The sequence below is a fragment of the Monodelphis domestica genome, chromosome 1 (genome assembly GCF_027887165.1).
Source record: "Monodelphis domestica isolate mMonDom1 chromosome 1, mMonDom1.pri, whole genome shotgun sequence".
NCBI lineage: Eukaryota > Metazoa > Chordata > Mammalia > Didelphimorphia > Didelphidae > Monodelphis > Monodelphis domestica.
In genome coordinates, this window is record NC_077227.1 from 349,630,803 (window position 1) to 349,643,650 (window position 12,848).

At 39.5% G+C, this 12,848-nt stretch overlaps 1 protein-coding gene across 1 annotated transcript in view; it reads right to left on the reverse strand.

Moving 5' to 3' along the window:
* Positions 1-12,848, reverse strand: part of CSF1R (colony stimulating factor 1 receptor) — a 50,298-nt gene that overhangs the window by 14,655 nt on the left and 22,795 nt on the right. The window contains exon 10 of the mRNA XM_007473859.2: positions 10,454-10,569. Within this exon, the coding sequence (XP_007473921.1) occupies positions 10,454-10,569 (116 nt within the window). The remainder of the gene's footprint in view (positions 1-10,453; positions 10,570-12,848) is intronic.

Here is a 12,848-nt window from a genome sequence, read left to right on the forward strand (position 1 = left end):
TACTACAAAATATCAGTTCCAAGGCAGAGGAGCAGTAAGGACTAAGCAAATGGAATTAAGTGACTTGCCCAGGATCACATAGCTTAAAAGTATCTGAGGCTAAATTTGAATCCAGGACCCCCTGTCTTCAGGCCTGGCATTCTAACCACTGACCCACTTAACACTGCTCCATAGTATATAGCTTAGTACTCAGTAATTTCAATGAAGAGAACATAGGAATGATCTTAAGGGAAGATACAAAAATATTTCAGAAAATATGGTTTTAGATCAAGAAATGAAAGTGGCCAAAAGTTTTTAGACTGTGCAGAAACTTTATGCTTCTTTGTCAAAGAAGAGGGTCAGGAGGTGCAGGATAGAGGGAAGCTTTTGGTCAGAGAAGGTTGCAGACATGCAATTTTGTTGGTATAGGAAACTCTCTTTACCAATTTGAGTCAGCACCTGATTTGCAACTTAACATTTTAAGAGAGTTGCCTAACATAATGCAGTCGGAATTTGTCAGAAGCAGATCTTAAATCCAGGACTTCCTGATTAATGAATGACTCTCTATCCACCATGCCACAATGTTTGTTGGATTCTATCTTAACATGAGGGAAAATAGTCTTTATTTATGTGGGAAACATTTCTAAATTACCTCTTTATGTAGTTAGAACATTGATTTATTATTGCAAAAAAGTCAAGATCACCACCAAATTAGAAGAAAAATAAAAACAAAAAGATGCAATTAAAAGAGGTCTAGACTTACTTATTTAAATGTTACCAAATATGAAAAGAGAAAGAACCGAAAAGAACATAGACAGGTACTATTACCACTACCTACCAAAGTGAAATGGATGCAAAATGACCACCACAATTAGGAGGCCAAAAGAGCTAAGAAACTATTTCAGCAGACACACACTTACTTGATGTCCTTGTCAATTGGAGGTATACAGCAGACAAAGACATCTTTACAGTCATACAACCAACTGTAAGATATAGATTCTAAGTCCTTGATTCAATAGGGCAAAATGTTAGTTTAATGGCTTTGTTCCAAGATATCTCTCATACATATGTAAGGCTCATAAAAGATACTATGAGAGATAACAGATAGAACTTTGCAAAAGCATAAACCAGGAAGACATATGCTTGTCAAATGCCTGCCAGTTTCATGAAGGATGCCTAGTTAAGATTGAAAATGGAAGGACTGCCCATATGTGGTGAAGTCATTCAGATGTTTCTGGTTATGGAGGAGATGGTGCTTATTGCGTTAAACCCTAAAACCCTGTAGTCTCCTAAATTAGATCCATATTCATTCAAAGAATTTAGTATAACTATATACACAAGAAAAAAAACAAGAGGTTGAAGAATCATCCAGACCATAATATTACATTGGACAAGAATGGGTTGAACTTCATTTGGAAAATTACACAGGATTTTCAATGACCTCAAACTTTTCCAGAAAATAAAGATACATCTTTTTTTTTTTTTAATCCTTACTTTCTATTTTAGGACTGATATTTAGTATCAGCCCCAAGGCAGAAGAACCCCAAGGCAATTGAAGCTAAATGACTTGCTAGGGTCATACAGCTAGGAAGTGTCTGAGGCTAGATTTGAACCAAGATCTAAGCTTGGCACCCCATCCACTGGGCCACTTAATTGCTCTGATACAGCTTAAAAAATAAATAAAACACCAATATTATTCTGGTAGTGCTATATTTAATAGATGGAGGTCATAGAATTCCACATTGGCTGAGCAATTAAACTCAAAAGTCATCCAAATGACAATAATACCATAAATTACAGCATGTCACCAAAGACATTGAATGTAAAAGATGCTATAAAGATATTAAAGAGATGTATGACTGAAAGAGACTGTGAGCAGATCATGAAGTGTGAGAAAACAGACAATAGCCTGGCTGCTGAATTGATGCCCATATAGTGTGGAGACCTAGAGAAAGGTATTGCTTGGATTCCCTTGGAGTGTTATAGGTAGACATAGAAAAGAATTTACCCATTTCTCTTCTTTTTCTTTAAAAAAAACAACTTACCTTTCTGTATTAGAATCAATACAGTATATTGGTTCCAAGACAGAAGAGCAATAAGGGCCAAGCAGTGGGGGGTTGTGACATGCCCAGGGTGATACAGCTAAGAAATATTTGATGTCAGATTTGAACCCAGGACCTCCAGTCTCTAGGCCTGACTCTCTAACCACTGAGCAACCTAGTTGCTACTGAGACTTAATTATTTTTTATCTGTCCTGTTCAAAAAAGTACTTAAATCAATGAAATCACACATTTACCTAAAATATTTAAGGATAAATTCTATTTAGTAAGGTATCAACTCTTGTCAAAGACTTTCTTATACTTGGAATTAGGGTTACATTTATGTTTTTTGTCAATTTGAATTTTTTGATGTAGAGGAAGTTGAGCCCTTTGGCTAAAGACCTTTCTAGAATTTTTTCCTTCAGAAGATTCTCTTTAGTATGACTTAGCTAAGGTATAACAAGGCATAAAGTTATAGCTGAAGATTTTTGCACATTTGCCCATACATATCCATGTTCCACACCTATTTTCCTGAGAAAAGGAACTTGGAGAAATGATCATTGAAATTTCCCCACCATCCATAGTTGATCCAGACCAGCAGCTAAGAAACCTAGAGCTGTTCTTGGATTTATTCCCTGGCCTAGGTCCACAAGTCTCCCAGAGGGGAACAAGAGTATGGACTCAAGCCTCAGAGCTCCTCGTTCATTTAGCACAGATCACTGGAGGAAAAAGTAAGCCAAAAACAAACAAACAAAACAAAAAAAAGATAAAGCATTTATCATGGTGACTGGGATGCCCAGGATATAAATCTAGAAGAGAATATCTTCAAAATTCTTTTACGATCCCTACAAGTCAAGCCTTGAAGAAAAACACAGTTTACCCACAAAAACAATTAGAATTCCTAAATGAAATGTGTCTTTTAAAATATTATAAATGAAATAAAAGAATTGAAGAAATGAAAGCTAATGGAGGAGAGACTTGGAAAGAGAATTAACTGCTTGACAAAGAGAGAAAAAACCTTACTGAAGTAATAGACTCCCTCAAAAGTATAATGGACCACATAGAAGCCAATGACTCCATGAAACAACAAGAAATATTAGAGCAAAGTCAAAAGATTAAAGAAATAGAAGATAAAATAAGATATACCTTATGAAAGACAACTGAACTAGGAAATAGATGGAGAGATAATCTAAGAAAGTAATGGACTCTTCTCTCACCCTCCAAAAGAAGCATTTAAATACAATGTTTAAGATATCATGAAACAGGACTTCCCAGATCTTTTAAAGTCAGAGTGCAAAGTAAAAATAAAAAAGAATCTACTGATCATTTCTTGAAAGAAACTCCCTGCCCCCAATAATAATGTCCAGTGTTATCATAGGCATAATCTGGAGTTTATAGATCAAAGAAAAAATACTGCAAGTAACCCAAAAGAAAGAATTCAATTACTGAGGAACTATAGCAGGATCAGACATGGTTTAGAAGTTATCACCATAGAAGAGTGGAAAGCATGCAATGCAATATTCCAAAAGTCAAAGGATTCCCTTCGAGCTGGGTAGCTCAGTGAATTGAGAGCCAGGCCTAGAGACAGGAGGTCCCTGGTTCAAATTTGGCCTCAGACACTTGCTAGTAGTTTGACACTGGACAAGTCACTTAACCCCAATTGCCTATCGTTTACCACTCTTCTGCCTTAGAAACAATACCTAGTATTGATTCTAAGGCAGAAGGTAAGGGTTATAAAAAAAAAAGTCAAAGAATTAGACAGCCCTCCAAGGGTAAGGGCTGTGGGAATAGACTATTAATAAAATAAATTTCCAAGCATTCGTGCTGAAAGGACTGTAGCTGAATAGAAATTTTGAAATACAAACCCAGAGCAAAAAGAATAGATGAAAGAATATCTGGAGATTAGACAAACCAGGTTATAACCTTGGAAACTTTGAAAAACCGGAAGAGCCATCAGAGGTCCAGCAACTACTGTTTTAGCAGAGTTTACCAGAAACAGCAACTGCTGAAGCCAGTGAGGAACTAGTTCTGAGAAATGGCCTGCCTGACCTAGCTTAACAGTAAAATGACCTGCTTGCTGAGACACTGTGTCCTGAAAACAAGTGGGCAAATCATTTGTTGCTTTTGTGACATGAAAACATGAAATTTGTGGGAACTCCACAAAAGGAGAAAATACTCCCTCAGCTAGGAAGTACCCTTCTTGATACATGCTCCCTACTTGTGGGTTTAGTATCTTTGCATTTTAGTTTTAAGCCGGCTTTACTCAAAGATCGTCTCATAAAGGAAAAAGAGCATGCCTTATGGTCTCTGCGTGCATGTGTATCATTTTAAGTTTGGGTTCATTCTCTCTAGGGAGAGTACAGAGGGAAAAGTGTCCCTCCCAGTGAGAGAGAAGTTATACTTCTACACCTTTGCTATATCGTCTGACTAAAAGCAACCCTCCCAAAAGCTGTATCCTTAGAAGAGAATTGGGCGACTGAATTTATGGATCCTGATGACACAGCAAAGCAACCTTTCACATTATATTTTGGACCATAATTTCATTTAGAAGAATTCTTTCTGTTTCTAAATTGCAAAGAGAAGTAACTGTAAATTCAATATTTGTTGCAATTATGTATCATGGAGTAAATGTTATATTCAAGGATATTTTTAAACACCTCCATGTCATCTCTGTAAAGTCAGGACATGCTATTCAAACGAAGTTTCTTTAAGTAAACCATAGGTCAGAGGCAGGGAGGGGAATAGGAACCTTTGGGGGTTTGAGAGCACAAACCTTCATCTGTCTCAAATGCCCTTTCCACCTTGGCCCACCCAGACTAGATGGAAACAGACCCAATAAGAGAGACGACCTAGGGACTATTTGGATGGGATGCCCCTCTCCTTTAATAGGGGACAGCAGAATTAGCAGATGAAGAACAATCACTCTTCACTCTCGGATAAGAGTATTTAAATGTCTTCTCCTTGTTTAATCCATATGAACTGTGAGCTAGATCTTCCTTCAATAATTAGTATGCTTGAAGAATCTGGGTAGCTCAGTGGATAGAGAGCCAGACCTAGAGTCAGGAGGACCTGGGTTCAGTTCTGGCCTCAGACATTTTCTACTAGGAGACATGGGCAAGTCACTTAACTCCAATTGTCCAGCCCTTACCAGTCTTCTGCTTTAGAAGTGATATTTAATATTGATTCTAAGACAGAAAGTGAGGGATCAAAATAATTATTAATGTGCTTTCCCAGAAGAAAGCTTTTCTTAAAGATTTTAAATGTTCAAATGATGCCTCATTTGTATATGTTAAGTAGATGTCTATTTAATAAAAATGTTGCCCCTAGCCTCACTCAGTGGAATCAAAGGCCTGCCTGTCTCACTTTGTATTTGTATCCCCATTGCCGAGCAGAGGCTGGCTCAGAGTGAGTGTGCAATCAATGCATGTCAACAGATCAGTGGACTGACCCTGATTACAATCAGAGATTAAAAATTAGCACCTTCTGGAGATTAATAATAATAATCGCTTAAGTGTTTCTAGACCATTCAACAATGTTCTAGTCTCGTCACATCTCTTGAGGCTTTGATCCAATCATGGAACCCTCACAAGCCTCTGTTTCCTCATCTGAATGTCATATCCCAAAGGCAGGACCAAGACTAAGGACCTGACTGCTGTGGGCTGTTCCATGGAAAATGAAGGGGGTTGGGCTAGCTGACCTTGAGTTTATCTCATTTGATCATTAATCATTATGTGAGGTAGACCAGGCAGCGATTATTGAATCCGTAACAATAATGGCAACAAGAATAATAACAGCTCATAATTCTATAGCACTTCCAAGAGTAAAAAGAACTTTCTTTTTCTTTTTTTTCACACAGACTACAAACATGGTTACCCCTTTTCAAGATAAGGAAACTCAAGGAAAGTCACTTACCCAGAGTCACATATGAAGTGGCAAGGGGTAAGATTTGAAATTAAAGTCTCTTGACTATCTTTCCCCTATATTTACATTGCTTCTTATCTAATTGAAAAGGAAACTGAGGCTGAGAGGAGAAGTTCAATTGCTTTGCACAGAGTAAGTGAAGCAAACATTAAGATTTGATGAATTAACCATAACAGCAAGACAGGCAGAACAAATTTGTAGGCGTTAATGAGTTCCCAAAACGCGAACCTTTCTAATTCAGCTGACCAAGCAGATTTGGTGAGGGGAGAGGGGGGTTGTGGTTGCTCAGGTCAGCTCCTTTTGCAAAGAGTGCATGGAATTAATTCTCTGTTAGTGGAATTACTGGGAAAAACTGTGGGATTATTCAGAGAAGGTTATTACATTATGGACATACAGGAAAAAGAATGCGAATTTTGGAGGCAGAGGTTTTCAGTTGTCTGACTCTTCCTGACCCCTTTGGGGTTTGTTTTTTTGGCAAAGATACTAGACTGGTTTGCCATTCCCTTCTCCAGCTCATTTTTTAAACCCTTACTTTCCATCTTAGAATCAATACTGTGGGTTGGTTCCAAGGCAGAAGAGTGGTAAGGGCTAGGCAATGAGGATTAAGTGACTTGTCCAGGGTCACACAGCTAGGAAGTATCTGAGGTCAGATTTGAACCCAGGACCTCCAATCTCCAGACCTGGCTCTCAATCCACTGAGCTCCCCAGCTGCACCCCCTCCCAGCTCATCTTACAAGTGAGGAAACCAAGACAAGCAGGGGTAAGTGAGTTGGCCAGGGTCACATAGCTAGTTAAATGTCTGGCACTAGATTGGAACACAGGAAGATAAGTCTTCCTGACTCCAGGTTCCTCACTCTGTCCTCTGTGTCACTCAGATGCTCTTTCTGGAGTCAGAGAGCCTGGTTTCAACTTTGCCTGCCTCTGATGATTACTACTTGTGCCATCTTGGGTAAGTCTCTTAACCTCCCCAGGCTTTAGTCTTGTTAGTTAAAGATCAAGGATGTCAGGCTAGATGACCTCTGAGACCTCTTCCAGGTACCAATAGCTGTGATCTTATTACTCCATGACTCAGATTCCATTGCTGGAACTATGCCCCACGGAGGTTGTGACAAAAAGAGAAGACGTGTGTATACAAAAGTATTTGTGGTAGTATTAGTGTTAGTTGGCAACCAGGGACTAGGAAGAAACTGAATAAATCATCTACTAGATCACAGGGAATGATGAATGTGAAGATATCTGAGAAGATAGCAATGGGGAGACTTGCATGGAATGATGAAGAATAAGCAGAACTAGAACAATGTCCACAATGACTCCAAACAATGAAGAGGAGACTGGTCCATTACAATACTAAACATTTGCACATACTTATTTTCAGTGTTAAAAAACCAAACCAAACCATCCAGAAGTGTGCTGATACATGTTTAACAACTGTCTCCCTTTTTTAAAAAAAAGTATGATGGATACACTTTTAAGTTGAATCTCCATTATTAATATTTTTTGCTGATACTTAAGTTCACAGGTAAAACCACAACAGCAAATCAGACCTTGATTTGTAGTGTTTGTTGATTTCTGAGGTGTAAATGCTCACACTGGAGATTTAAAAACTGGTTTTCATGATTGAATCTGAGTCATTGACTCTTTACTGTCAATAATCAACACTATAATTGTTGATTGTGTGGAATGTACTATTTAGGAGGTTTGTGTGGAAATCTATTTTGTTGAATATATCGATAAATGAAAAAATAAAAACTAATACACTGAGATAACTAGATGACTCAGTAGATAGTCAGGCCTGGAGACAAGAGGCTCTGGGTTCAAATCTGGTTTCAAACACTTTCTAGCTATGTGACCCTGGGCAAGTCACTTAACCCCCATTGCCTAGGCCTTACCACTCTTCTACCTTGGAACCAATGCTTAGTATTGATTCTAGAGAGAGGGTAAGGATTATTTAAAATTTTTATTTTTAAAAAGAATACACTGATTGGTTGTTCTATGGGAAAATTATCTTGCATAGAAATAATGTTGCAGACTCATTGGATTTCAGAGCTGGAAGGGACTTTAGAGACCATTTAGTTCAACTTCCTCATTTTAAAGATGAGGAAACTGAGGCCCAGCAAAGTCAAGTGACAGGAGAGACAGGCAGAGATATCAATAAAAGTATTAGACAGAGGTTTAAATCCTGACGTCAGCAGTTAATTGTCTATGCATTCATAAGCAAATCCTCTCCAATTTTCAGTTTCCTTATCTGTAAAATGGGGATAATAGTAATGCTAACTACCCATCTCACAGGACTATTGTGAGAAAAGTGTTCTACATGCTATGAAGCCTTATGAAAATGGAAGTTATTATTATTATTGTCCACAGAGTGAGTTAGTGGCAGAAGCAGGCAGGACAAGGACCCAGGTATCCTGCCACTTCCTCCATGCTAATACTCTTTCCAGTACATCAGTGATACCCCTCACATCACCAGGAGCCCTGATTAAAGAGTGATGCTAAATAAGTATGTCCAATATTGCCGATGAAGGAATGAAAGATAACGTTATTGATTTTCCGGTACAGATCAGTTTTGGTGATTGTGGGCCAAGTTTCCTAAGGGCTAATCTTCCCTAGATAAGTGAATCTGTCATGGGGGTTGTGGATCCTTGGAGGTAGAAGACTAGACCCTGGAGGAGAGAGAGAAGTGAGAAATCCAAAATCTTTCCCTAACCTTTCCTTGCACCACGGGGTGAGTATTTGACCCAGAGCCCATCAGAAGAGAAGAGGAAAAATCCCTAAACCACAACATTCATTCCCTTACTCAGAACTAGCTAGGGCTCTCCAAGGACTATAGGACAGAATGTGAACATCTAAGCCTAGTATTTAAGGTCCTCAAGACTGCCTGGAGGGAGTGGGAGGTAATGAAACGGGCACTAGACAGAGGGTGAGGAGGCCTGGGTTTGGCAGTATTCTTTGCCTTAGTTACTTCATCTTAAAAAATGATGATTATGATATCAACAACAACAATCCTTCTACTACTGACTTTAAGGGGTTTTGTGGAGAAAGTTTTACAGTACCATATAAATGTGAGTTAGTATTATTACTTTTCTAACCTTATCTCTCATTATTCCTTTTCCCCAAACTAACCAAAGGAAATGCCTTTCTCTCTTTCTTTGCTCTCGATCACATGGATCACATCCTGCTTGAGGAAAAAGAAGACTTAATGAAAGGCAGCTTTGTTTAATGGAAAATCTAATCATTGGATGACCTTGCTGAGCCTCAGTTTCCTAACCTGTAAAATGGGGATAATCATATATGTCATATCTTTCTTACTGTGTCTTTGTGAAAAAAGAGCTTTGAAAAAATTTAAGTGGTGTAGAAATAAGAGTAGTTATTAGCATTTTTATCCATCTCTCATGTATCGAGGGCAGGGACAGTGGCTTTATGCATAGGACCATAGAATTTAAAGCTGGAAAGTCCCTTAGAGACCATCTAGTCCTCTCACTTTACAGAAGAGGAAATTGAGACCATGAGAGAAGAGAAGTATTCAAGGTCATGTACATGGCAGAGTTGTTTCTTTCATCATTCTACCCTTCTTCCTTCTCTTCTACAACATATTGATATTGCATATCCATGTTGGTTGGACAAGACCCTCAGCTACCATACCTGAAAAAAAAGACTACCTTGTCCATCCATTGGGAAATGGCTGAACAAGTCGTGGTATATGGTTGTGCTGAAATACTATTGTGCTATAAGAAATGATTCACTGGATAATTTCAGGAAAACCTGGAAAGACTTATAGGAACTGATGCAAAGTGAGTGAGCAGAACAAGGAGAACATTGTACATACATAGTAATAGCAATATTTTTGTTTTGATGAACAACTGTGAATGACAGCTATTCTCAGCAATATAGTGATCCGAGACAATTCTAAAGACTCATGAAAAATGCCATTCCCTTCCAGAGAAAGAACCGATGGAGTCTGAATGCAGACCAGAACATACTACATTTCAGTTGCTTCTTTTTTTTTTATTTCTTCTCCACAAAATAATTAATATGGAAAAATATTGCACATGTAAAATCTAGATCAGATTGTTTACTGTCTCAGGGAAGAGGGAAGGGAAGAAGGGAGAGAATTTGGAACTCAACATTAAAAAAATTAATGTAACAAAAAAGGAATCTCTACCATGATACAGTCTATAAAATATCAAATGATGCCTTCTTTAATTGGAGAAGGGAAGGAAGGAGGGAGTTACCTGGGAATTTTATTATAATAAACAAACAAATAATTGATTTTTTAAAAAAGAGCAAGTATGTGAATGAGTCATAAGGAGTTGTCTTGTTTTCTTCTTGGAGAGTGAGGAATGAGGAAAGGTGAAAATTTTGGTTGGTTGGTTGGTTGGTCTATTTTCCTGTATACTTAGGACTGTCTGAGCTGGGAAGCCAGGAGGCAGAATTTCTCTGTTAACCAATATGACACCCCATCTTTCTATTGAAATCCACTCTGCCCTTCCACCAGCCCCATGTCCAGGACTAACCTGTTTGTATTTGTACAGGAGTAGGAGGAGCAGAAGAGAAAGTACGACCATAATGGAAATGCAGACCATGAGGATAGGGGTAAAAAGACTGTCTCTTTCAGGCTGGAAGGATGGTTCTAGAGATGACAGGGAAAAAAAAAGATGGTTATACAGACCATTAACACACATACACATCCCTGCTCTCTCTCTCTCTCTCTCTCTCTCTCTCTCTCTCTCTCTCTCTCTCTCTCTCTCTCTCTCTCTCTCTCCCTCCTTCTCTCCAACTCCCTCCCTCCTTCCCTCTCTCTCCTTCTACCTCCCCTCCCTACCTCATCCTCCTTAGCACTACTTGGAACCTTTATTCAAGGATGATATGGGGGCAGATGAGAGGGAGATGAGGGCAGAGCCTTCTAATCATGTCCCTGCTATGAGGATAAATTCCAAGCTTCTTTGCTAGCATCAAAAGCCCTTCTCAATCTGTACGGAACATTCCTTTCCAACCCAAGATCTCTGTTTCCCAGAGTCACATGGTCAGAAGTTGTGCTCTATCATCTTTGTCTTTGTTGAGTGGAGAATAAGATAGGGGAGAAACTTGAGGCAAGAGGTCAGTCCAGGCGAAGGTGGTGACCATGTGACTGAAGAGAAGTGGAAAGGATGTTATGGAGGTAAACTCAACAATATTTGACAATTGACTGGCCATGTGGGGGAAGGGAAAGTGAAGAGTGCAGATTACTTTGAAAATGCCTTCATTGCCACACTGACCAGATGGTGTGAGAGGCAGACCCCAGTTGCTGCCTGCCTGAGTTACAGGCAACAGAAGGCTATGCAGACCAAGGTGAACTATGGGTAAAGTAGCATCAGTTCCTTAGGAATGGCAGAGCAACAGCTGCCCAAACAATTGACCCCATCCCTGACAACCAAGCAAGATAAAAAGCATTCCTCAAAACCTCTGGGAACTTTTCTATTGCCAAGCCACTCCATCACCTCTCCCCTCTCTCAATAAAGCTTGTTCCCCTGCCTGCACTGTCAATTCTTTGGAAAATGCCCTAATTTCTCTGCCCACACCATTGTCACTTGGCTAGATAGTGTTGGAAGCAGATCTCAAACTCCTTGCTGATGCTGGATTCAGCATTTGAAATGCTGTATCAAGCTGTCTCTCAAATCTGCATCAGTGCCCCTTTTTCTCAGCACAAATGCCAACTTCTTCCTCAGCAGTGCCTCCACCCCATCCCATGCCCCTCCAGAGGAGGAAGACGTATTTCATTTGCAGTTCACACTATCATATAATTCTTCACGTGAGCCTTGAACCAGAGGGTTATTTCTGATTCCCTGGAAATGTTTTCCCCTGTGCATTGGTTTACTTTTCCCCAGCACTAGTGAAGCATACCCTTCTCTGACTTGAGTAGGTTGATGGAAGGAGAGAATGACCACATGGACAGGGCAGTATAGAAGAATTTTAGAGCACTTAGGGGTACAGTGCGCTAATATGGAGTTGCAAAGCAAGGTGGGGATTTAAACAGGTTTCAGGACAAGGTATGAATAAGTCACTCTTCTTCCCTGGCCAGAACCTTAAGGCTAAAACAAGGCTACCAGACTGAGGCATTGGTCCCCAGAACTAGAGTGAGATAAACAATGCCTAGAAGAGGCAAGGGCAGACTAGACTGAGATCAAGAACTTGGAATCCTGGAGAACCTTGGAAAGCAAAGAAAATAATTCAAAAGGTAGTCAGTGTTCTCAATTTCCAAATCTATTGCTAAGAGTATAGGATGTCATCTTCCCTCCAGCCAGGCCTCTTCCTTCTCTGTCCCTGCAGCTTGCCACAGGCATTCTGCAATACATGATGCCTCCTTGAGGGCTTGATCTCAGCTGGAGTCAATTGGACCCCTTTCATCCGTAGCTCATGTCAGTCATGCTAGGGCATTTTCATAGGCCACTCATCTTCCTTCTAGACTATGAGCTCGTGAGGGTTGAGACTGCGACTCATTCATCTTTGTATCTACCATGATGCCAACATTAGGGCCCTACATAAAGAATAAATATTTGTTGAATGAGTTCATGTTCTTTTTCCCTTGAAATTACTTTGTATGAGTTTATATTTACTTATCTATGTGCAAACTGCATCTTTAGTAGAATATAAGCACTTAGAAGGCAGGAATTTTTTCTGCTTTCATCTTTGTATCTGCAGCATCTAGCCCTGTTCCTTGAGCATGGTACGAATTCAATAAATGTTTTTCGAATTTGATTGAACTAATTCTTTTTTGTTGCATGCATGGGTCTTGCCTATTCAGCTACCGTGAGACTGTGAGGAGAGGGACCTTGTGCTTTTGCCTCTGAAAAGAGGCCCTCACTCCCAGAAGGTGGTGTCTGGTTCTTGGATCTGTTGGAAAGATAGTAGGATAAGCCATGTGTGGGACAT